The sequence below is a fragment of the Eurosta solidaginis genome, chromosome 5 (genome assembly GCF_040869045.1).
Source record: "Eurosta solidaginis isolate ZX-2024a chromosome 5, ASM4086904v1, whole genome shotgun sequence".
In the NCBI taxonomy this organism is placed as follows: Eukaryota; Metazoa; Arthropoda; class Insecta; order Diptera; family Tephritidae; genus Eurosta; species Eurosta solidaginis.
In genome coordinates, this window is record NC_090323.1 from 208,152,794 (window position 1) to 208,180,326 (window position 27,533).

The 27,533-nt window shown below is 37.8% G+C and overlaps 1 protein-coding gene across 2 annotated transcripts in view; it reads right to left on the bottom strand.

Moving 5' to 3' along the window:
- The window catches only part of Fife (regulating synaptic membrane exocytosis protein fife), a 297,378-nt gene that overhangs the window by 80,679 nt on the left and 189,166 nt on the right, over positions 1-27,533 (bottom strand). For both annotated transcript variants that reach the window (XM_067787840.1, XM_067787838.1), the window contains exon 8: positions 1,399-1,523. In XM_067787840.1, the coding sequence (XP_067643941.1) occupies positions 1,399-1,523 (125 nt within the window). The remainder of the gene's footprint in view (positions 1-1,398; positions 1,524-27,533) is intronic.

Below are 27,533 nucleotides of genomic sequence, written 5' to 3' on the forward strand. Positions count from 1 at the left end.
GATCCGCCGTAGAGGGTGCTGCCAATTGCTTCGACTTACCACACGGACTTCGCTGAAGTTGTCTTGGTAATTGCGGGAACTATCCCGATATATTTTCTAGCTGAAGAACGATAAGCAATATAATACAGCGGAACAAAAGCGAGTAGAGATGCCGTTGGCATGCAGGCACAAGAAAAATCGAACTGACTCTGGCAAGAGAAGTGTAGCAATAGCACCGTAGGAAAGTGGACCAGAAAAGTAGCCCCTGAACTGAACCCACGGTTTAGGCGACCACACGGAGAGGGCAACATTGACTCAGTTTCTAACCGAACATAGAATGTGCAAGATTGAAAACCCGAACTGCCTGTACTGTGGAAAACTAAACGATGTACACCACAGCCTCTCCGAATACGAACACTTCGCCGAACAGCTTGGGAGGTTAGAAGATATGCTTGGCGACCTTTCCCGGGCAGATCATCATCAATAACATGACCTGCCGAAGCGACAGATGGAATACTTCTCAGCAAACTAGAAGATGGATGCCTACCTCATTAGCGTGCGAGTAGCCATAGAGCTCACACACCACCATTATTTTACTCGCAACTGTACATATTTAAAAATATTATTGCTATTGCTAGAGAAATATTGATGTATTACTCACTATGCATTAAACTCTGCAATATTTACTTGCTAAGTAGTTATTTAGTAAGCTAAAAGTGGCTCATAAATAACAATAAAGCTTAGAGGTTATGAATAAAGAATGTTCGACAATGAGCTTTGGTTGAGTCCGCATATTAAAGTTTGAGAACTAAGTTAGTTTGAGCATTAAAAAAAATGTTCATAAAATATTATGGCCACTTAAATTCACAACTGCATTGAAATCCTTTTAGGGGCTACGCAGACGTAGTTTAATTGAAAATAATAAGAAATGAGTAAAGAACATCAAAGAGTCATGGAACAAAAGTAGATGCAAATAGTTCAAAAAACGAAGCCAAAAAAGAGCTTTTATAAGAAACCAGAGCTCGTACAGCACTACAAATGTCAACACAAAAATTGGTTGTGCATAAATGGGTGGCATAGACAAAATTTTGTAAAGGTAGTAATAAAAAGTATACGAATTCATATAATTTGCACTTGAATTAAATTAGCGCTTTTGTTATCCCTTCAACAATTTTGCCATGTTTGTGTTTTTGTGCTTGTTTACTGGATTGCCTGCTAATGCTTTCGTTCACCGCCTAGCACTTTGAAACGCATATGAAGTATTCACGTTTAGTTATGCTACTACAAAAAAAAAAAAAAAAATTAAATGCCAAGCATACCTAAAGGCTTTACATGCAAATCAGATTACCCGTTGATTTCATACTTCAACAAACATTGTCTTCTCAAAGCTTTTGATGACAAACAATTTAAATGAATTACCTTATCGCCTTGCTGTAGTCCATTCTTTTCCGCTGATCCACCTGGTACTGTCCACACAATATAAGCAAAGAGACGGCCATCAGCACCGGTTTTGCCACCAACAACACGCATACCAAAGCCACGTGCTAGAAATAAAAATGCGTGAAACGTGATGTTGAAGTTGATAGTTGAGCATAGATATTTTTAAAATATACAAGTACTTTTCGCTTAATTAAAGTTTTAATTTGTAGGTTTACTAAGTAATTGCCATTTTAAATTTCAAGTTAAATTTATTTGTATTTTAAATATTCATTGTACGAAATCACAAGGATGCGTGTCATGTCATGTAATAAGAAGTGATGTAAGGAAAAATTATATTGATATGAGTATCACATAATGAGAGTTTTGTAGAACTGCGTATCAGATGTGACATGATATCAGATCACATCCTGTAATATGACAATATATGATGTGATGTAATGTATATGATGTGATGTAAACTAACTCTTTTCCTGTGACGAGAGCTGTGATTGAAGTTTTTGAAGTGATTGAATCATGGTACAAAATATTCTTTTAGGATAAAAATTTCAAATCTCCGAATAAAAGTACATATATTTTACAGTCTTATTTTTATATTCTGGTATGTCAGTTTCTGAGCCCTTTAGGCCTTTCGCTACGGCAGGGACACTGATAACTCACAGCATGTTAACTTGGCCTTGAAGCTTGCAATTTTCTTTTGATACTCAAGGAAAAAGTCCCCGTCAGTAGCTGTTAGCGATAATGGAATCGTTCATCAGTAAAATATCACATGTCCACCCTTGGGCAAAAATTACGTTTTAAGAGCAATGTATTCTATTAATCAGCACTTTATTGTTGGCGAAACGATGCATTTCCACATTTACCATATACCATTTTATAGGCGATGGAAATTTGCGTTAATTGTTTAAAGGGCTCATGTTCGCGACTTAGAAATTTACCACGTGAGACATAAAAGAATAGTATGTGACGTTGATTTCTCCCACAATTCGACCTTCTTAGGTTATGCGGTATCGACTATTTTTTACCATTTCACTTTGATGACCATAAAACAGTATTTTCCAAATAGGCATAGTTACCTATCATGTGATAGATATTTTGGGTATATAAAAAAGTTTAAAACGAGTACATCGAATATATAAACCGAATAAAGAAGGTGCAATGTGGTCATAATAATCGTTCCCAGATGGTCGGGCTGGTACCTCGATGGTACTTGTTACCGGAACGTACCGGATCTATATCCTGCAAGGGACCACCAACATCGGTAAAGCTTCCCAAAACCTTCGGTGATTGTCTCTTTCGTTAATACAACAACAAAGCCAACTTCAATATTCACACATAATCGACGAATCATCTAATAATAAAAAATCAATTCTTCTGAAAAATAATGACATTATTTTGAATTTTAATAATTTGTGATCCAAATATTAGAAAAACTCAATTTTCCACAGAAGGTATACGAACTTCACGCCTTTTGAAATATTTGCCAAATTGTTTCCCAGAAGCATGTCTTTGAACAGCGCTCGATGCACTAATGAGAGGTAGTGAGAGGGATATAGTGGTAGAACATCACGGAGTCAATGCTGCTCCGTAATTGGCACATATCTGAAATGAGCTATGTTATAAAAAAATTAAAGATGGAATTGGGAAAGAGTTTCTACGCCCTGTCATTGTAAAGGCGTGCCGCATAATAATGGGTGGTGTGGAATTGACAGAAAAAACCACAAAATCGTTTCTCTTTGCATGATGAAAGCTGCTGTTAACACTTGGGTTATATATTCGGAGCTCGAAAAAGAAAAATATCCCTTCATGCAAGTGCTTGTAGGAGTTGCTGAGTCACTTATTCAAAAGGGAAAGGAATAATCCTTATATATAAACGATTTCCTCGGTCTAGAAGATAAATGAATAATGAGAGGTGAGAAGTGTAGGGGACAATTTAACCATAATAAAATAAATAAATACTTAGCGCCATTTACCTCCGAGGAGATTTAGGCCCAGCTTATCTTCCAATTTACGTCACGCTCTTTTTAACTTTCCCTACGAATTGGCGTTATGGGACCTAAATGTTTGATGCCGACTCCGAACGCCATGTGCCGCAGTTTTCACCTGAGAAATTTCTCATGGCAGGAATACGATCGGAGTGTTTGCCAAATCACCTCCGAGGTGCGACCCCGATAAAACTTTTTTTTAATTGAAACAACTTATTTCTAAAATTTGTGACGTTGCTTTGCTCTGGACCCAGTATCTTCGGTGTGGTAGACGAAGCACGCTACCAGCACACCCCAGCGACGGTTTATTGGGCATATGCCACCCTTTAAGAAGTGTCACAAACTCAAGTACAGACATTTTTGCTTATATTACTCTAAAAAAGGTATCAAAACTTAAACTTTTTATTTGGGCTCGTGTTTCCTTCGGGTGTCATAATCCCAGTTAGTGCTATATCAGTTTTGAAGGAAAAACAGAGTACTGCAAGTACCGTTTGAATCACGTACCCGGTGTTAAATGGGTTCAGGGTTATTTTTCTACGAAGCGCGTACGAAAGCCTAAAAGTAAATAGATTAGCCGATAATTAACTCAAGACTGATTATTATTTATAATTGTAAAATGATGGTTTTGTCCACTGGTTTATATTAATATAGTGCTGGATTGAATGAATAACGAAGCAGGAGGTATTCACATTGACACCCGAATTTGTCAGTAAGAGGCTAGCGACGCCCTTACTTATTTCGATATGACCAGTGGTTAGTGCCTTGAGTACCCTTTCTTTTTCTCCCTGACGTTAAATAACGCGAAGAAGGGCGCATGGTTTCATACGAGATGACCGAAATATCCTAAACCGTTAATTGCCAAATTATGATGAAGTAATGATGAGCATTCGAAACTCTAGTATACTCTGAAGTTGACCTTAAGCTCACTCTTAACTAGTGGTCTTCATTTTATATCACAATTGTGCTCTGTTTGCGTATGCGAGAGGGCAATCAGTTTCAATTTTTATAGACCCATGCTCTAGACGCTTTTCATTTGAAGTGCATGTTTCCACTCGCTCGTGCGCTGCCTTTTATAATCTAAGACGACGAGAATTTTCCTTCTTCAAACCTATTTTTCGAATCTAACCCATATCGATTTACAATCAGGCAGGCCTTTCTGATTTTCAATGGTTGGGTTTAATTTAGTATTGTAGAGTTATCAAATGAAAATACAATAGCTTTATAAGTTCATGGATGTACCTGATAGAAGTGAGAAATCGGATATAGCGGGCGCACCCTCACGTGGAATGCTCATTTGGATGCTATCCTAAACAAGGCAACAAGAGCTGTCTTCGCCTGTACTCGTCTCTACGGCAAAACATGGGGGATTTGTCCAAAAATGGTATACTGGACATTTAATACTATCGTAAGGCCAATAGTCACCTATGCTTCTCTAGTTTGGTGGCAGAAGGCCACGCAAAGAAAGGCAACGGCTAAACTAAGCAAACTGCATCGAACAGTTTGCGTTGGCATAACGCGTGCGATGAGAACCGCCCCTGCTGATGCACTTAGTGCTTTAGTGGGAATACCTCCCTTCCCTATTCTTCTAGAGAAAGAGGCAACACTAGGTGCACGAAGACTTCCAAATATTTCTCAGTTGAAAGAAAGGAAATATGATAGGGCATATGAAAGTAATAAGAAAATTCATAGGAAATCCCTCATTACAACTGCGTGACGTAATGTCCCCTAAGCTCAGAATCTCAAGGAACTTTGAAGTGTCCATTGCGGACAGGACCCACTGGGAAATAGGGAATCCTTATAACGACCCTGACTCAGAGGTCTGGTACACGGATGGATCGAAATTCGATGACGGAAAAACGGGAGCTGGCATCTATGGGCCAAACTTCAAAAAATCGATACCAATGGGATGTTACCCCACCATATTTCAGGCAGAAATTCATGCAATAGAGGTCTGTGGTAGAGAATGTCTGCGGAGAGGCTCAACATCGAAGAGCATCTAAATTATGTCGGACAGCCAGGCGGCACTGCGGGCCTTACAATGCTACATAGTTACATTTAAGCTGGTGGATGAATGCACTGAAATCCTTAATGCCCTGGGAGCCAAAAACAAGGTTTTGTTGGGATGGGTTCCCGGACATCAGGGACATGAAGGTAATGAACATGCAGATTATCTAGCAAAGCAGGGTGCTACATCAGTATTCTATGGTCCTGAGCCCTTTTGTGGACTCACAAAAGTACACACCAGGGAAACTATAAGTAACTGGGAAACTAAACAATTCAGACGTCACTGGATTGATTGCCCAGGGCAAAAGCAGGCCAAACTGTTTATACTTCCGGCAACGAAAGTATCAGCCAAACTCATTAACCAAAGGAGGGAGGGCCTAAGAACTCTTACTGGGTACTACACTGGACACTGCGGTCTACGATATCACCTAAGTAAATTAAATCTATCTGATACCCAAATTTGTCGTTTCTGTGAGCTGGATGATGAAACGGCGGTTCACATTCTCTGCGAATGCGTCGCTCTAGGCAGAGACTATCCCATCTAGATGGTGGGACTTTTAATCCCTATGTGATATGGAGTAAAAAGCCTGAAGAGGTACTTAGATACATCAAGAGCCACCAGATACAAAATTAAGCTGAAAGGTCTTGCACAATAGATCTGCACAAAGGTCGCAGTGCTTCCAGACCAATTAATAATAATAGCGGGCGCTCTTTAGAACACATGATTTAGATGAAATGTTAGAAACCACAACATAACAATTACGTAAGTTGACGGGCGCAGTCAGCCGTAGCAAAAAGCCACTTCACAAACTTTCATTTCATTATACGCTCATCATTGTATACTTAATGCACACTTTAGCAAATCTATCAAAAAAAAAACCCTAATTACTTTAACGGTTCTTGTCTCTAATCAACACTAAACAATCCAACTAACAAACTAACCCATGCGACTAACCGAAAATCTATTAACCCTGCAATGCTGCTTTATCGCTTGTAAAAAGGCTTTAATCAGCATTTAGGTTGAGAGCTTTATACTGGGACTTGCCTATTTCAATTTCAATTTGTTCATTTATTTGTTTGCTTTTTATGAACCGTAAGCATGTTTTTTATTGTTGTCGCTGTTTTTTGCATCGACTTTAACTAGTAGTTTTTGCTGTCGGGTCTATAAAATAACCATTATCCTTTCGCTTTTGCCAATTTTCGTTTATCGTATTACATGTTTTTTTGTGTTCAATACTCAAATTGTTAGAGTTGCTTGGGTGTATGCATGCTTATTCATACGTGCATAGATATATACAGGTATATAGTAGACGCATATGTATTGATAAATTCGTAGGTATACATGTACATAGGTCATATATATGTATTTATTGGTTTTAAATTCGTATTTTATATTTGTGGGTTTTTTATTTCCTATGCAGCAACTGAATCAATATGAGCTATATTTGTTGAATTTTAGGTTCTTATTGAATTTTGTATCATTTTGTGAATAGTAAAACAGGCTAAAGAAAAATGCTGTGCAAAAACTAAAAAATATCAAATCATGTTGTTGGGGAGACAGAAACAGGTTAAACGTGTTTTTTGTTGTTTGAAATCATGATAAAATATACATGTGTTGGTTTGAACAATATTTTTGATTTGACTTTCATTATGGAACAGTGATCTAATTTACTCCTTAGGTATGGTATCGAAAATTAACTTAAATAGTACCGAATTCGATGATATGGCATGTTGTTGTTCTTGTATTAACGATAACGACACTTCTAAAATTTTGGGAGTGTTACCAATGTTCATGGTCTTTTGCCGGATATAGATCCGGTACGTTTGGGTAACAAGCACCATTTATGCACTAGCTCGACCATCTCGGGAACGATTAATATGACCATAGTTAACACAACAACAGCATTAAATTTCTTTCCTTCCATGAGGAAAAACCTTGTTCGATTTAAAAACTTTATCAAAAACGTTGCTTTGTAATAATTTTCAAACGAAAATACCGGTAAATTTTTTGAATAATAATCATAAAGACAAGTTTCAAAATCCAATTGAATTAAAAGCTAATACTTTACACTATGGCAGAACGATACAAGGTGGCAGCATGGGACAGCTGATTATAAACTTTTTTTATTTGTTTTGATACATCAACTTCCGGCGCAGTAAGATTTTGACATTTGTCCATCGAATTTACAAAAACAAAGTACATGGAATTTTTATTTATATTTGTAGGTATGCCGCTATGCTACTATGCGCTGATTTATTTCCTCATACGAAAAATTAATCCATTACTCTTCAGTAGAAATAAAGGAAGCAGGGTGGATTTGCAGGCCAAAAAGCACGCCAAACGACAGCGTAAAATTTTATTTACACATTTTGGAGCTATTCCAATGTTTTTGTAATAGAAACCACCGCATATGGGGAATATAAAAGGCCTGTTCCTCCATAAAACGACACCTTCCCAGACTTAACAAACCAATTTACTACCGACTGTTTCTAAACCTAAAGAAAAGACTGCACAGTAAGACACTGAGGTCAAGTGGAAGGTCACCATCCAAACCCAGATATTGAAAGCCTTATTAAAAGGGGTAAAAATTTAGAAAAACACAATGAGTTTAGTGCATCAAGCTTAAATAAGACCGTAAACACAAAATCTGGCTTTCAGTGGCAACGCTCGTGACTTCAAATACACCTGCTGATCTGACGGGTGCCGATTTCATTGTCATGATATTTGTTTTTTGTTAATGTTCTTTATATGGGACCGGTTTCATGTTTACCCGCAAATTGGGGAATTTTCAATAAATTTTTGAGTAACTTCCCGTGGAGCATAAGCCCTGAAACTTCAGAACACGATGACAATGAAATACGAGTGAGCTAGAAACTTGAATTCTTGCACGTAGATCATGACACTGTGTCAATGAAACAAACAAACTAAAACAATGTCGCTAGGTTGCGCATTGATATGGACACTTTGGAAAATTGTACGGATCGGATGGAGTCTTGCGACCAATCTTTGGAATACCTCCCACTGTGGTAGAAACCTAGTATCCTTCACGTAATTGAGAACCAGATAGCAAAGCAAAGTTTCATACCAAACGGTGTGAATCTTGCGATCAACTGTTAAGAAAATTTCCATTGATCTATAAACCTGAGACCTTACTTATAGTACAGAGGATCGCTAGGTGTCGCATGGGTCAGCTAGCAGGCACGGAGCTAAATTTTTAGTATCTGGGCGACCGAGCTTTGTTGAGTATTCTTCGAGTATCCGCATTATATACTTTGTTCTATATCTCGTCATTATAAATATTCAACATTTTTTATTACATATATTCTTACTTACTTTTGAGCTCTTTTAAAATAGATTTCAAAAACATATCGATCATTAACCGCGGAAAGAACTTGAAAAAAGAAACTTGGAATGCGTGATTACAACATAGAGTCTTGGGGACTCTTGTTACAAGTATCAAAATCGAGAATCAAGTTATTTTGGTAAATTTTGTGGTTAGAGTTCGATATATAAACGAAAACTTTGGATTTCAACTTTATTTTTTAAGAAACTGTTCGCCATAATATTAAATGTTTTTTAAGATCAAAACTTCTAAACCAATTCTTCCTTCCACACCGTGTTCCGTGAACGTTTTTGAGCTTCCTTTGGAAGAAGTACTTTTAAAGTAGTCGCTTAATGCTAGAAATAGCCATCCCGTGCATGGAAACATATTAACCGAATTATCGACGGCGTTATGACCCTAAATTATACCACTTAAATTCTCTATTTTCTCACGAGCAAGCAATTTACCGAAAACATATTTTTCCGAACTTACTGCAATTCCGCTTATTCCAAATCTTCTATTAGCGTTCGAATCACTAAACTGTTGAATAAATAACTCCACTCTTCAATAATGCAAAATGGCTTTATTAAAGTACTTCACAATAACACTTATACTTCGCTGCTTAACTCAAACTGATTTTCAAAATAATACTGCTATTGCTCGCTATATAGCGTCTTAAATTCAACTGATTATCGCGCCTCTACTGTTGCTGCCTTTTATACTCTCTGATTTCCTCCTTCGCATCTTCTAGGCGCTTCCATTTCCAGAATCTACTAGTTGGCCATCAGCTATCAAATTTCTCAGTTGTAACTACAGATGCAAGATTTTATAGCTTCTCTCATTGCATACTTTCGGGAGTATCTGAGATATATGTATGTGGTTGTGCGATGCTTCTCCGCTGCGTTTACGTACATATCTGTAGACATAATGATTGATTCGTTTATGTAGATACAAGTGATTGTCTGCTTTATTGTTGTTGTGACTTCATTTACTTAGCATCAGACTTTTTTTTTTTTTTTTTTTTTTGCGGGGAGGCTGAAAAATGCCTAATGCATCATAATTGCTGCCATCGCAGCAACCGTGTGTCCGTAGACTAAAAACCAGCCCCGTTCTGGAACCGTCGCCCACCCTGGCACCACTTTCGCATTACTTCAGGGTGGCGTTCCATATTTCTCATTTTTTAAGAGCCTACTGTTGTCCCTGCGTCCAGGTTCCCGCTATTTGCTCTGAGTGTCCATTTAATCGCCACTGCTTCGCATGCGCATTTCTCTGCGCTCCCTCTCAGCATCCATCAGGCGTGTCATTACTATAAATGCCATTTTGCTCACTGCAGTCCAGCATTCTTTCCTGCTGCACATATGTGAAACTAAATTTTTCGTGGTAGGTTCCTCCCCAAAGACTCCATGCAAGGTGAGTTTTTCTTCGTGGAAACGGGGACAGTAGAACATGACGTGTTCTGCGTTTTATAACTCTGTGGTACACATTGGGCAATGAGGATCTTCCTCTATCCTACGCTTCCATAAATACTCTTTGAAACCGCCATGTCCAGCCATCACACTTAGCATCAGACTAGGGATGTGAGTATCACTTAGTGTTATTAATATTCGTCACAATATGAATGGAAATCGGCCCAACCTCGATGAGCTTTGTAACAAAATAAACAGATATCTCCTTGATCTCTCCAGTTTCCTCGCCTTGCGAAACCTGACATTGTCACCAACTAATCATCAAACCTGGGCATCCCAACAGACATCTGACTGATGAGGCTATACCGCCCAGGGGCTTAAGAGGTCATCTCCGCAAGCATTATGAGGAAATACGTCACCTGAGAACACAGCCGTATGAAGCTAAAAAGCACAAGTAGGTCTTCAGTGCAATCCACAAATAGGCATCGGACCTCTATGCCAGGAATTTTCCGGTGAATCCAGTACTTAAAGAACAATACCCAGAACTAGCAGAGTAGGAACGCACTCTCCCTAGGGAAACGCGAGCCACTCTAGCACAACTTCGATCTTATCTATCCAGAAGCAACCCCGACATACAAAATGTATGTCCTGCATGTAATGTGTCACCACATGACACCAACCATCCTTTCAACTGTATTGTGGAGCCAACGCCTCTAACACCGCTCTAATTATAGTTCACCCTGTTGAAACAGGATGTTTCCTTGGACTTCCGTTAGAGGACATTGATAACAATTTGTGATTGGTCGCACCTATAGGATGAGGCGAAGCACTGCTACAACAACAACAACAATATACATATACAATTAGGAGAGGGGGCTCTTTCGTTTGATATCCATATTAGCATATCTCATGGAGATCTTTTTTGTAATTTCAACTAAATGTTAACCTTGTGAAAACAACCTCAGTAGCAACATCTAGGTAGAAGATCTTGGGACGTGACGACTATCTATGTTCAAAATTTTGTTCAAATGGGTTAAGCCATTCCTGCGATACTGTTGAATATAGAAAGAGATATAAATTAAAAGGAGATGTGGCAGCCCTAAGTGGCCAAAAATTTCTCTATTGAAATACGGCGTATCTCATGCATTTTTTAAATTTCAACTAAATGTTAACCTTGCGAAAACACCCTCAGTGCCAATACCTGGATGGAAAGTCTTAGAATGTGATACACTGTCTATGTACAAAATTTTATTCAAATGGGTTAAGCTGTTTCCGAGATCGTGCCGTATATACAAACCATTTTAAAGCGTTTAAAGAAATCAGATTTAGCTTTCAGGAAAGTTAGAGGCTTAAAGTTTTAAACTTGATTTAGACTTCAAAGGGCGTAGAGTAAATGTCACATGGAGTTCGGCGGTCGCATTCGGAAAACTCGTATGAAAGTGAAGGAACTCTGATATCAATAGTGAAAAACTTGCCATTAAGCTGCAATGTTGAAACCTCATACTAAGCTTAGAGCGCGGAGAAAATGGCAAAAAAGGAGGAAATATAAAGAATTGAAAGAAATTTAAAACACTTTTTTTAATAAATCAATTTTGCGCTACATTAACAGTTATATTTCTGATAAACTGATTAAAACATTTGTGTCCTCCAGATACCTAAATAGTCTCATATATTTATATGTATGTATGAATGTTTGTATGTATAGATCCTATTTAACAATAAAACACACGAAATCTTTTTCAAAAGTGAGCTTAAACTAACAGAAAGTTGCGCAGCCAACTAAGATTTAATTAATTAATTTGAAACTTTGTTAGGGTGCAGCATTTAGCATTTTCATTACGAATGGGGTGAAAGTACTGCACAATGACCTACCTATACAATGTTGTTGCAATTTGTTGGCATTGCAAGTAGGGGCAGCAGCAGTCATGGAGATATATTTTGTAAGATAGCGAATGAACTTGAAGTCTCTTCCAATAAGGGCGGAAGCCAAAAAAGTTGAAATAAAAATAAAAATAAAAGCAACACAAAATAAGAAAGAAAATTAAGCATTTATCAAGTACACTACTCGACTTAAAACAACAAAAACAAAGCAGACTAAAACAATGATGTCTACTTAGAGCAACAAAAAGAATAAAAAAACAAGTAAGGAAGGCTAAGTTCGGGTGTAACCGAACATTACATACTCAGTTGAGAGCTATGGAGACAAAATAAGGAAAATCACCATGTAGGAAAATGAACCTAGGGTAACCCTGGAATGTGGTTGTATGACATGTGTATCAAATGGAAGGTATTAAAGAGTATTTTAAGAGAGAGTAGGCCATAGTTCTATGGATGGACGCCATTTAGGGATATCGCCATAAAGGTGGACAGGGCTGACTCTAGAATGTGTTTGTACGATATGGGTATCAAACGAAAGGTGATAATGAGTATTTTAAAAGGGAATGGGCTTTAGTTCTATAGGTGAACGCCTTTTCGAGAAATCGCCATAAAGGTGGACCAGGGGTGACTCTAGAATATGTTTGTACGATATGGGTATCAAATGAAAGCTGTTAATGGGTATTTTGAAAAGGAGTGATCCTTAGTTCCATAGGTGGACGCTGTTTCGAGATATCGCCATAAAGGTGGACCAGGGGTGTCTCTAGTTGTACGATATCGGAATCAAATGAAAGGTGTTACTGAGCATTTTAAGAGGGAGTGGGCATGAGGCCTATAGGTGGACGCCTTTTCGAAATGTCGCCATTAGGGTGGGCCAGGGGTGACTCTAGAATGTGTTTGTATGATATGGGTATCAAATGAAAGATGGTAATGAGTATTTTAAAAGGGAGTAATCCTTAGTTCTATAGGTGGACGCCTTTTCGAGATATCGCCATAAAGGTGGACCAAGGGTGACTCCAGAATGTTTGTACGATATGGGTATCAAACGAAAGGTGCTGCTGAGCATTTTAAGAGGGAGTGGGCATGAGGTCTATAGGTGGACGCCTTTTCGAGATATCGTCATTAGGGTGGGCCAGGGGTGACTCTAGAATGTGTTTGTACGATATGGGTATCAAACGAAAGGTGTTACTGAGCATTTTAAGAGGGAGTGAGCATTAGGTCTATAGGTGGACGCCTTTTCGAGATATCGCCATTAGGGTGGGCCAGGGGTGACTCTAGAATGTTTGTACGATATGGGTATCAAACGAAAGGTGTTACTGAGCATTTTAAGAGAGAGTGGGCATTAGGTCTATAGGTGGACGCCTTTTCGAGATATCGCCATTAGGGTGGGCCAGGGGTGACTCTAGAATCTTTTTGTACGATATGGGTATCAAATCAAAGGTGGTAATGAGTATTTTAAAAGGGAGTAATCCTTAGTTCTATAGGTGGACGCCTTTTCGAGATATCGCCATAAAGGTGGACCAAGGGTGACTCTAGAATGTTTGTACGATATGGGTATCAAACGAAAGGTGTTACTGAGCATTTTAAGAGGGAGTGGGCATTAGGTCTATAGGTGGACGCCTTTTCGAGATATCGTCATTAGGGTGGGCCAGGGGTGACTCTAGAATGTTTGTACGATATGGGTATCAAACGAAAGGTGTTACTGAGCATTTTAAGAGGGAGTGGGCATTAGGTCTATAGGTGGACGCCTTTTCGAGATATCGCCATTAGGGTGGGCCAGGGTGACTCTAGAATGTGTTTGTACGATATGGGTATCAAATGAAAGGTGGTAATGAGTATTTTAAAAGGGAGTAATCCTTAGTTCTATAGGTGGACGCCTTTTCGAGATATCGCCATAAAGGTGGACCAAGGGTGACTCTAGAATGTTTGTACGATATGGGTATCAAACGAAAGGTGTTACTGAGCATTTTAAGAGGGAGTGGGCATTAGGTCTATAGGTGGACGTCTTTTCGAGATATCGCCATTAGGGTGGGCCAGGGGTGACTCTAGAATGTTTGTACGATATGGGTATCAAACGAAAGGTGTTACTGAGCATTTTAAGAGGGAGTGGGCATTAGGTCAATAGGTGGACGCCTTTTCGAGATATCGCCATTAGGGTGGGCCAGGGGTGACTCTAGAATGTTTGTACGATATGGGTATCAAACGAAAGGTGTTACTGAGCATTTTAAGAGGGAGTGGACATTAGGTATATAGGTGGACGCCTTTTCGAGATATCGCCAATAGGGTGGGCCAGGGGTGACTCTAGAATGTTTGTACGATATGGGTATCAAACGAAAGGTGTTACTGAGCATTTTAAGAGGGAATGGGCATTAGGTCTATAGGTGGACGCCTTTTCGAGATATCGCCATTAGGGTGGGCCAGGGTGACTCTAGAATGTGTTTGTACGATATGGATATCAAATTAAAAGTATTAATGAGGGTTTTAAAAGCGAGTGGCCCTTAGATGTATATGTGAAGGCGTTCTCGCGATATCGACCAAAATGTGGACCAGGTGATCCAGAAAATCATCTGTCGGGTACTGCTAATTTATTTATATATGCAATACCACTAACAGTATTCCTGCCAAGATTCCAAGGGCTGTTGATTTTGCCTTGTAGAACTTTTTCATTTTCTTCTACATAATATAGTAGGTGGGCGTGGTTATGGTCGGATTTCGGCCATTTTTTATACCAAGATAAAGTGAGTTCAGATAAGTACGTGGGCTAAGTTTAGTAAAGATATATCGGTTTTTGCTCAAGTTATTGTGTTAACGGCCGAGCGGAAGGACAGACGGTGGACTGTGTATAAAAACTGGGCGTTGCTTCCACCGATTTCGCCCATTTTCACAGAGAACAGTTAGCGTCAGAGAATCTATGCTCCTACCAAAGTTGAGAAGGATTGGTAAATTTTTGTTCGACTTATGGCATTAAAAGTATTCTAGACAAACTAAATGAAAATGGGTGGAGCCACACCCATTTTGAAATTTTCTTTTATTTTTGTATTTTGTTGCATCATGTCATTACTGGAGTTGAATTTTGACTTAATTTACTTATATACAGTAAAGATATTAAATTTTTTGTTAAAATTTGAATTTAAAAAAAAAATTTTTTAAAAAGTGGGCGTGTTCTTCATCCAATTTTGCTAATTTTTATTTAGCACATATATAGTAATAGTAGTAACGTTCCTGCCAAATTTCATCATGATATCTTCAACGACTGCCAAATTACAGCTTGCAAAACTTTTAAATTACCTTCTTGTAAAAGTGGGCGGTGCCACGCCCATTGTCCAAAATCTTACTAATTTTCTATTCTGCGTCATAACGTCAACCCATCTACCAAGTTTCATCGCTTTAGCCGCCTTTGGCAATGAATTATCGCATTTTTTCGATTTTTCGAAATTTTCGATATCGAAAAAGTGGGCGTGGTTATATTCCGATATCGTTCATTTTAAATAGCGATCTGAGATGAGTGCTCAGGAACCTACATACCAAATTTCATCAAGATACCTCAAAATTTACTCAAGTTATCGTGTTAACGGACGGACGGACGGACGGACGGACGGACGGACGGACGGACGGACGGACGGACGGACGGACGGACATGGCTCAATCAAATTTTTTTTCGATCCTGATTATTTTGATATATGGAAGTCTATATCCATCTCGATTCCTTTATATATGTACAACCAACCGTTATCCAATCAAACTTAATATACTCTGTGAGCTCTGCTCAACTGAGTATAAAAACTTTCGAGCAGCGGATTTCCGTTTGTGCTCTCAAGCGACAACAACGCAGCGAAGTGCTCGCCACACCTGTGTGCTATCGTAATACGAGCAGACCGTTTACAGTTAGGACGCAATACATATATATACATATATAGATAATGAAAGTTGCCCAAAGAGGGCTTAGTACTACTATCGCTCACGCATTGCAAGCAAGTAAGCGTATAGCTCAAGAAGAAATTTTGATCACTTCGGATTATTTTCGAAATGCCAAAGCAAAGCTTGCAAAATTTTTAAGTTTTTGTGTTAAAGCAATAGAAGTTTCTTAGAAGAGATAAAAGCATATTTTCTAGCGTAAGTAAGATAAGCAATAACAAATACTTTTACTATAACAAAATTGTATTCATTTTCTACAAATTGAGCATCGCTCCCCATTCGGTGAACTATGCTATCTAGCGCACAAGTAGGAATATAAATAGTTGAGCGTTTATGGCGCATGACAGACAGTTGACAAAGCTAAAATGTTGAAAATTGGAAAAGTAGAATAGATTAAGTGCTCTTAGAAGCAAAAAGAGGGGAGGACCAGATTCAAACTTAGGGGAGGGTTTGATATTTTATAACGAATCAGTAAAAGGTAACACGCTTGTATTAAATTTGCTTTTAGCTGAAAGTAGCAACTTGCGCTAATACCAGAGTTCGGATTTTAAAATAAAAAAATTATGAAAATGGTGACAATATTTAAGAGCAACTTTAGTGATCAAATGAATAAAGTGAAATATCCATTAGTTTTAAATATCTTATAAGCATCCCATAATTGATATCCTTGAGTTACGTCGAATATATGCCAATATACCAGATTTCGTTGAAGAAATTAATTGTGCGACCATTGTATCAAAGAAATGTATGGAGATCGTAATTTGTTGTGGGACGATCGCAGATTTCAACATACGCTTTAGGCCTGACTTGTAGCAGTACTTCGCCACACCCGCTCATCGTCATCAATGTCCCCTAACGGGAGTCCGAGGAAACTTTCAGTTTAAAAGGGGTTGGACCAGAGAGATAAGGATGTTAGAGACGTTGGTTCCATATGCAATTGCAAAGATGTATGGTGTGATGAGGGGACACATCACAAGTTTGACAAATATTGGGTATATCGGAGCGTTTAGTATAAGGGTAAAGATTAAATAAGGAGTCCCATTAAAAATTTCTTACGGCAAATGTTAAAAATAGTTTTTTTTTATTGATTAAAGCCTGTCTGCATGGACTCGATAGCGAGAGTTCCAGATAATTGAGCCGTACTCTCTAATATTGGCCTAACTAATGTTCTAAAAAGAGCTTTAGTAACATAAGGGTCTTTAAACTCTTTTTACCACTTTATTTAATAATTTTGGAAAAATCTAAACAACGTGACATCAGGACGGACAAGGCGACAGCTGTGTCGATTATACCTTGTAAATCTCTTCAAAGCCTTTTCTCCTGGGCTCCTGCGATGATTGCCCACCGTTTAACAAGAGCAAAAACACCCTTGACTTTATGGACTGTAGAACTAATATGAAGGTTGAAATTATGTTTGGAATCCATCTTGACTGCAAGTCAACAAAATTATTTACAATCTCAAGACTATAGTTGTATGCGAAGCAGGTCGCAAATTTCTTTGAGAAAAACACATAAATTTAGTTTCTTTTAAGATTGCGCGGCATATAACTTGCGTTGCACCAAATAATTAAATTCTTCAAATCCCTTTGAAATAAATAACGTCCCTAAATCGACAAGTAGGTCTTAAAAAGTTTTATATCGTCAGCATACATTACGACCTATACGCAATATATATGTAGCTTATCCAACCCAATTGTCAACCTCACCTACCAGTGGCGAATCCTGTTTCATTAACAGCCAAGGCTCTGACGACCCCGAACGCCTGATGGACCAAGGGGATGGGAGGGCGGTATGGCCTAGAAGGTTTCATGTGGTCATAAGAAATCGTTTCCCGAGATGGTCGGGCTGGTACCTCTATTGTGCTTGTTACCAGAACATACCGGATCTGCATCCGGCAAAGGACCGTCAACATCGAAAACACTACCCTAGGCCTTCGGGGAGTGTCTTTATCGCTACAGCAACAACAATAACAACAACTTTTGAAAATTCTACTGTATTAGCAATATCATTTATGAAGAGCAGGAACGGAATTGGACGAAGATAGATGTATGGTGACGGAATGTGAGTTTTTATATGTAAATTACTTTTTGAGTACGATCACCGAGATAGTAAGATAATATCCAACCATGACGAGTTTCTTAGAAAAATGCTTTAGCAGATGCAGTTCGGAGTGAGCATAACAAAAAAAAACAAAAACAAAAGTAACATGCTATCACGCCATATATTACTAGAGAAGCTCGGCCTTAGTTTGCTGAGTGATATATCGTGAATAGTTTTTAAACGGGTTTATTTAGCATGACTTGACAGGCTGGTTGGTTGGATGGCTGGTCGGCTGGCTGGCAAGAATTTTGTAATTGAAATTCAAGTAACTTCCCGATAAGCTACAAGCTTGAAACTTGGAATACAGAACCCGATGGCAATGCAATCATAAGAAAAAAATGCCGCTAGGTGGCGCAAAGATCGCGATATTCAAAAAAATCGTATTTGTGGTCCGATTTGGTCCATATTTGGAACACATAATACATACATGGATAGAAAGCGACCTATGAAAAAAAAAAATTGCCGCTAGGTGGCGCAAAGATCGAGATATTCAAAAAAACGTATTTGTGGTCCGATTTGGTCCATATTTGGAACACATAATACATACATGGATAGAAAGCGACCTATGAAAAAATCGCCGCTAGGTGGCGCAAAGATCGATATATTCAAAAAAACCGTATTTGTGGTCCGATTTGGTCCATATTTCGAACACATAATACATACATGGATAGAAAGCGACCTATGATGTCCGATTTGGCTCATATTTGGAACAAATATTACATACAGTCCGGTAGAAGTGGCATCAAAATATTTTGGAGTTGGAGGAGGGACAAGCATACGTGGGGCAGAGTCGAGTAAAGTCTTTGGAAGGATTATGTATTGAGGACTTATATTGTAACAAATTGTCAGGAAAGAGTCCTTGTAATAATGAGTCACTAAATGAACTAAATAGAATGAGATATAATAGGCAATTAAATAAAGACTAAAAACTTGAAAATAAAATAATAAAAAAAAAATTTTTAAGTTAAACGGTTTTATTGAAAACAATACTTACATGAAGTAATAATAATACTAAAAGCTAGAAAATAATTGGGTATCTCCTAGGTACTAGTCATCACACTCCTCATCAATCTAGAGCGTTGATCAGACAATTAAATAAAAGCGTTGGACGCGTTAAATTTCTATTGATAGTCATATATAGGACCAACTGAACTTTAATCAGGTTATGCTACGCCTCACATTTTTAGAAATTTCACGCGCCCAATGCCTTTACTTAATTGTCTGATCAACGTCATAGATTGATGAGGAATGTGATGACTAGTAACTAGGACCCACCTAATTATTTTCTAGCTTTTAGTATTATTATTACTTCATGTAAATATTGTTTTCAATAAAACTGTTTCACTTAAATTTTTTTTTAATTATTTTATTAATATTATTTTATTATTGTGTTCATACGTACAAACAAAAGAGGTAAATTTTTTGCTTTTTAGTTGACAAGTGTTTATTTACTTTAACGTTCGCTTCTAACCTTCAAACATCAAACACGTAAGTACACCCAAGTTTGCATTGCATCCAAATCTACACCATCACACAAAAGCTTAGCAACTGGTGAAAGCTACTATAAATTTAATATTTTAAGCATGCTTTCACCTTGACGAACATTAAAAAATATACTCTGATATATACACAAAACATGTATGTATGTATGTATGTATTTCGGGTTTATCTCTTTGTTATTTGTTACAAAGCAGAATATTTTCATTAATCTTTGTTGCTTTTGTGTTTTTTCTTTACAAGAATTTGGTTATTTGTAATTTTTTTTTAACTTTTTCAGCTTTTAGGCTGTTTAAAATTAAACAAGGAAAAAGTAAAAGCATCAGGAAATACGTAATCCCTCTTTTTCTCTATCGCATGTTTTATGTTTATTGCCAGTCCAACTGTTTTCTCATTTTTATAATGCAATTTGTGGTTTATGTTTTTATGAAAGGTCATTAGTGATCTAATAAAAGCAAATGAAGGACTACTGGATTATATCTTAAATGCTAAGGGCAATTAATTTTATTGGACTAAGATATAAAAGCTTACATAACTTTATTGATGTGTTCAGGCGAATTGTATCTAAGAAAAATATGTTGTACACTTTCAAAACTGTCAAGCATATCATCGCACTATATAGTTAATTAGATAGATAAAATTGATGCTTCCCAAATCGCTGAAGTATAACTACTTTAAAGCTGATGGCATAGAACCCGTCTACACCTACTAAGGTGATGTATGGACTTTCGGTATTATTTAGTCATTGGATTATGCATGGGATATTTTCACAGTTTCATACTGTATGGGCACTTGAGGTGGCAGTAAGTAATATATTCGAAAAGATTTGAAACTATTTTGGTACATATATTTTAAGAAAGACGTTGGTAAAATTCTGTTACAAACTCGGCATAAGTTAACCAGCTTTAACTTTCCTCTGCATATCGTAAAGCTGATAAAAAGTTTATTGGCCAATCGTTATTACAGTGTAGGTTTAAATAATGAATACTCTGACTTAACTGAATTACCCGCTGGAGTTCCTCAGGGATCCTTGGCCCACTGTTATATATTATTTACTATTCAGATTTTCAACAAGTTGAAAATTGCCAATATGGGTGATTCTCCGCGAGCTTACAGTTGTGTGTCTTTTCGAAATTTTAAATATATTGTAACGAATTTACTGCAAATCCTCTTATTTGCCACCTTCTGCTAAGTTCGAATCACTAAACTGTTGAATAAATAACTCCAATATTGAATAATGGAAAAATGGCTTTGTTAAAGTACTTCACAATAACACTTATACTTTGTAACTAGCTTGCTTAACAACCAAACTGACTGATAGCTTAAATGAAACTGTTTACTGCGCCTCTACCATTGGTGCTTTTATACTCTGTGATTTCCTCGTTGCATCTTCTAGGCGCTTCCAGAATTTACTTAGTTACTGCCATATAATTATAACTACAGATGCACGTGTATAGCTTCTCAGATGCGCGTGTATTTGTAAGCGACACTTCCACAATTACCATTGCATACTTTTGGGAGCATCTCAGATAAGATATCTGCATGTGTTTGTGCGTCCCTTCTCCGTTGCGTGTACGTACATATGTGTAGACATAATGATTGAATTATTGATGTGCCTACAAATCACTGTTTAGCATCGGCTTAGAGATGGCAATACCCCTTAGTGTTGCTAATATTCGTGACAATATTAAAGCATTTTCTATAAATTAAATTATGTAATTGAGTTAAAATTATGTTTATTTTAAAGTTTCATGTTGAATTTTATTGACTTGTTATCAGTTTTATTAAGTTATGGTTCATAATACACTGAAAGAAATGGTGCTAGTAAAATAAAAAAATCGTTTCTGTTTTTCTTGACTTAACGGAGATTCGGTGAAACTGATTTTTCTGTTAACACAACTGATCTCACTGGTCATTTCAACAGCGATCAACAGTCAATACATGAGCAAATTTCAAAGAGAATTTTACGCTCACTGCGCTCTCTACTTTGTACTTATGACGATGGTGCCACTTGTTAAAAAAAAACACCAAAATAAGAAAATCTCCAAATCGAAAAAACACACAAACTGGAAAAACAACAAAAACTAGTTTTTTAGTTATCAATACAAAACGAAAAAGCCCTATTTTTAATTTACTGTGCATTACACCGCGAAAAATTATGCGATACTGGGACAGCTATTTATCGGGTACAATTTTGCAATTTCTCCTCCAAGCGAAATGCAAAATTGTGCCCTCTTGTTGCAAAAGTTTTGTTTGAGAACACGATTTTTCCAAAATTAGTAATATTTTGTTCAACTTTTTACGAATTTTCACTCACGCGAACGAATCTAATGAGATAATAAAAAACATCATTTTTTAATGTTGATATTTCCGACAACATAAAAGTTTTAGTTGTTTTGGAATCGTTTCAACCTAAAGTGTTACGAAAATGAAACTTGCCGAATTATATGTAAAGTTACTCCAGTGGTGAATTGCCTTCACGCGATTTAATTCTATACTTTTCTATAACTTACAAGTTCTCTATTTAAAATGTTATATCAAACATTTATACTAAAAGTTTTGTTCGAAACAATCAAGTGTGGCAACTACATGCGAGAGAAGAAATTGAGAATGAGCTGAGGTACAACTGAAAGAATTGAGAATCAGTTTTGTGACTTCTATTTTCATTTCTATTTGAAAAGCGAAGTTTAAAACTATAAATTAAATAAATTATAACATATAAAATTTGGTGAAAGTGCGTTTAATAAAACAAAATAATAAGGTGTATAATGTTTAATGTGTGCCAGCATATTTGATGTACGCATAATTGAAGTTCGGTGAGTAAGTGCGTACATATGTATGGATATGTAGCAAGCATGCGTATTTATTTATTCACATATTTACATATGTATATGGCAACATAGGTACTTTCGTACAAAGCTGTCGCAACAACTTTTTTTGTTCATTTGACTACTAAAGCGGTCAATTACGAGTCAACGATTTATGCGTAGTTGATTAAACATCTTGGTGCGATGGATAAAAATTGACAGAAATTTCGGTTGAATTGACCCATATTTCGTTTGATTTTACCAGTCTTTTTCTTTCAGTGTACCCTACAAAAGTCACAACCGTGGCATGTCCACAACCACATTTTTCATAAAATTTTAGATGGTAACTTTTTTAATCTTTAATTACACGAGTAATAAACTGTCATTTATTTATTTATTTATTTAAAAAATGTTATTCAAATCGTTAGGTTGGTACTGCTTTATTGCACACTGGTTTGTGACATGTGAGTGTAAATTTTGATCAGCAAGTGTCCCCTCATATTTCCATGTTAATGTTTGCAGTCTTAAAATAACTAATATCCACTAAACACTGAAGAACTGGAAAAACGGTACGTATCAAAAAATCGTGTCACAACCGTGGCACTTGTATCTTTGTACTTTTAAGTTAAGTACCGTCTATTGTACCATTTTTCTTTAAAGTTTGCTTACATAACCTTAAAATTTTACGAAAAATCTTGCGACCCATACTAGCTTTTTTAATGAGCAATTTATTGTCAAAATGCCACAACCGTGGCAGGTTTCAGTATCAAGAACAGAAATTAATAGCTGTAGCTCGTCCACTTTGAGAATGTTTTTAGCTATAAAAACTCATAGAAAAATGATTGAAAATATTTGAAAAGCGAATATTTTTTTTTTTCAAAATTTTTGGTTAGTAAAACTGAGAGCTCGCGGAGAATCGCCCATATGCTATGTACGCTGGCGATATTCTATTCGCAATCGCAATCGGCAGTGAAATTGTAGCAAAACTGGAGCGTGCGGTACGTAGTATTTCTGACGATATGCATTAGGCCGGGTCGATTTGTGGGGAGGCAAAAAAATCGCCCATTGCTCTGTGAAAATCATATTCTAGGGATCAAAATAAGAAACTTTGCCGAAGGAACCATACCTCTAAAACGAATTCTGATGTCCCCTCCTTCGGGTCGAACTTGCAAATTTTGAAAAATCCCAATTTGAAATGCCTATGTTTTTCTTTTTGTAGTTTATTTTTCTCTTTATAAATTTATTTAGTCAGAACATATGTAAATGAAAAAATGCATTTAACTTAGTAATAGAAAAGAAATTAAAAAAAATTATTAGAAATTAGTGTTTTTACAACCCTTTTAAAAACAAGGCGTCACTGTGATGCATTTGCATGTCGTAAACATAGTTGTGTGGGTTTTTTATTCAACCGTTTTAAAAAATGAAGGTATCACTGCGACACAATTGCAGATCGTAAAATTGCATGTGTTGTTTTTTTAAGCCACCACAAGACACAGCAGGTAGAATTGAAATTGCCCCTACCCAAAAGTTCGACCCAAAGGGGGGGGGGGGGGGGGACATTAGAATTCGTTTTAGAGGTATGGTTCCTTCGGCAAAGTCTCTTGTTTTGATCCCTAGAATACGATTTGCACAGAGCAATGAGCGATTTTTAAATCGACCCGCCCTAATATGCATAATTTTAAAATTAAGCTGAATGCTGGAAAACTACACGCCATCTTTTTCACCATAAAAAGAAGTCCTTGTTATCTACGTAGCACCAGGTTAAGGCTAGGCGCTCATCAAATATCATGGGAGAAACCTGTTAAGTACCGCGGAGTAATTTTTGATAAAAAACTCACTACAGGGAGTTTATTTAACAGAAAAAGTTAATATAGCTATCATAGCATTAATATCTTATTAAAAGGAACTCCAATTGGTGCATTGGTAAATTTGTAATCTACAATTCTATTTTCCTATTTATAATATTATATGCTTGCCCAGCATGGGGCATAACTGAAACTTCGCATATTAAAACAAGTAAGGAAGGCTAAGTTCGGGTGTAACCGAACATAACATACTCAGTTGAGAGCTATGGAGACAAAATAAGGAAAATCAATCTGGGGTAACCCTGGAATGTGGTTGTATAACATGTGTATCAAATGAAAGGTATTAAAGAGTATTTTAAGAGAGAATAGGCCATAGTTCTATGGATGAACGCCATTTAGGGATATCGCCATAAAGGTAGACCAGGGCTGACTCTAGAATTTGTTTGTACGATATGGGTATCAAATGAAAGGTGTTACTGAGCATTTTAAGAGGGAGTGGGCCTTAGGTCTATCGGTGGACGCCTTTTCGAGATGTCCCCATTAAGGTGGACCAGGGGTGATTCTATAATGTGTTTGTACGATATGGGTATCAAATGAAAGCTGTTAATGAGTATTTTGAAAAGGAGTGATCCTTAGTTCCATAGGTGGACGCCGTTTCGAGATATCGCCATAAAGGTGGACCAGGGGTGTCTCTAGAATGTGTTTGTACGATATGGGAATCAAATGAAAGGTGTTACTGAGCATTTTAAGAGGGAGTGGGCATTAGGTCTATAGGTGGACGCCTTTTCGAGATATCGCCATTAGGGTGGGCCAGGGGTGACTCTAGAATGTTTGTACGGTATGGGTATCAAACGAAAGGTGTTACTGAGCATTTTAAGAGGGAGTGGGCATGAGGTCTATAGGTGGACGCCTTTTCGAGATATCGTCATTAGGGTGGGCCAGGGGTGACTCTAGAATGTGTTTGTACGATATGTGCATCAAACGAAAGGTGTTACTGAGCATTTTAAGAGGGAGTGGGCATTAGGTCTATAGGTGGACGCCCTTTCGAGATATCGCCATTAGGGTGGGCCAGGGGTGACTCTAGAATGTTTGTACGATATGGGTATCAAACGAAAGGTGTTACTGAGCATTTTAAGAGGGAGTGGGCATTAGGTCTATAGGTGGACGCCTTTTCGAGATATCGCCATTAGGGTGGGCCAGGGGTGACTCTAGAATGTGTTTGTACGATATGGGTATCACATGAAAGGTGGTAAGGAGTATTTTAAAAGGGAGTAATCCTTAGTTCTATAGGTGGACGCCTTTTCGAGATATCGCCATAAAGGTGGACCAAGGGTGACTCTAGAATGTTTGTACGATATGGGTATCAAACGAAAGGTGTTACTGAGCATTTTAAGAGGGAGTGGGCATTAGGTCTATAGGTGGACGCCTTTTCGAGATATCGCCATTAGGGTGGGCCAGGGTGACTCTAGAATGTGTTTGTACGATATGGGTATCAAATGAAAGGTGGTAATGAGTATTTTAAAAGGGAGTAATCCTTAGTTCTATAGGTGGACGCCTTTTCGAGATATCGCCATAAAGCTGGACCAAGGGTGACTCTAGAATGTTTGTACGGTATGGGTATCAAACGAAAGGCGTTACTGAGCATTTTAAGAGGGAGTGGGCATTAGGTCTATAGGTGGACGCCTTTTCGAGATATCGCCATTAGGGTGGGCCAGGGTGACTCTAGAATGTGTTTGTACGATATGGGTATCAAATGAAAGGTGGTAATGAGTATTTTAAAAGGGAGTAATCCTTAGTTCTATAGGTGGACGCCTTTTCGAGATATCGCCATTAGGGTGGGCCAGGTGTGACTCTAGAATGTTTGTACGATATGGGTATCAAACGAAAGGTGTTACTGAGCATTTTAAGAGGGAGTGGGCATTAGGTCTATAGGTGGACGCCTTTTCGAGATATCGCCATTAGGGTGGGACAGGGGTGACTCTAGAATGTTTGTATGATATGGGTATCAAACGAAAGGTGTTACTGAGCATTTTAAGAGGGAGTGTACATTAGGTCTATAGGTGGACGCCTTTTCGAGATATCGCCATTAGGGTGGGCCAGGGATGACTCTAGAATGTTTGTACGATATGACTATCAAACGAAAGGTGTTACTGAGCATTTTAAGAGGGAGTGGACATTAGGTCTATAGGTGGACGCCTTTTCGAGATATCGCCATTAGGGTGGGCCAGGGTGACTCTAGAATGTGTTTGTACGATATGGGTATCAAATGAAAGGTGGTAATGAGTATTTTAAAAGGGAGTAATCCTTAGTTCTATAGGTGGACGCCTTTTCGAAATATCGCCATTAGGGTGGGCCAGGTGTGACTCTAGAATGTTTGTACGATATGGGTATCAAACGAAAGCTGTTACTGAGCATTTTAAGAGGGAGTGGGCATTAGGTCTATAGGTGGACGCCTTTTCGAGATATTGCCATTAGGGTGGGCCAGGGGTGACTCTAGACTGTTTGTACGATATGGGTATCAAACGAAAGGTGTTACTGAGCATTTTAAGAGGGAGTGGACACTAGGTCTATAGGTGGACGCCTTTTCGAGATATCGCCATTAGGGTGGGCCAGGGGTTACTCTAGAATGTTTGTACGATATGGGTATCAAACGAAAGGTGTTACTGAGCATTTTAAGAGAGAGGGGGCATTAGTTCTATAGGTGGACGCCTTTTCGAGATATCGCCATTAGGGTGGGACAGGGGTGACTCTGGTATGTTTTTGTACGATATGGATATCAAATTAAAGGTATTAATGAGGGTTTTAAAAGCGAGTGGCCCTTAGATGTATATGTGAAGGCGTTCTCGTGATATCCACCAAAATGTGGACCAGGTGATCCAGAAAATCATCTGTCGGGTACTGCTAATTTATTTATATATGCAATACCACTAACAGTATTCCTGCCAAGATTCCAAGGGCTGTTGATTTCGCCTTGTAGAACTTTTTCATTTTCTTCTACTTAATATGGTAGGTGTCACACCCATTTTACAAAGATTTTTCCAAAGTTATATTTTGCGTCAACAAACCAATCCAGTTACCATGTTTCATCCCTTTTTTCGTATTTGGTATAGAATTATGGCATTTTTTTCATTTTTCGTAATTTTCGATATCGATAAAGTGGGCGTGGTTATGGTCAGATTTCGCCCATTTTTTATACCAAGAAAAAGTGAGCTCAGGTAAGTACGTGGGCTAAGTTTAGTAAAGATATATCGGATTTTGCTCAAGTTATTGTGTTAATGGCCGAGCGGAAGGACAGACGGTGGACTGTGTATAAAAACTGGGCGTGGCTTCCACAGATTTCGCCCTTTTTCACAGAGAACAGTTACCGTCATAGAATCTATGCTCCTACCAAATTTGAGAA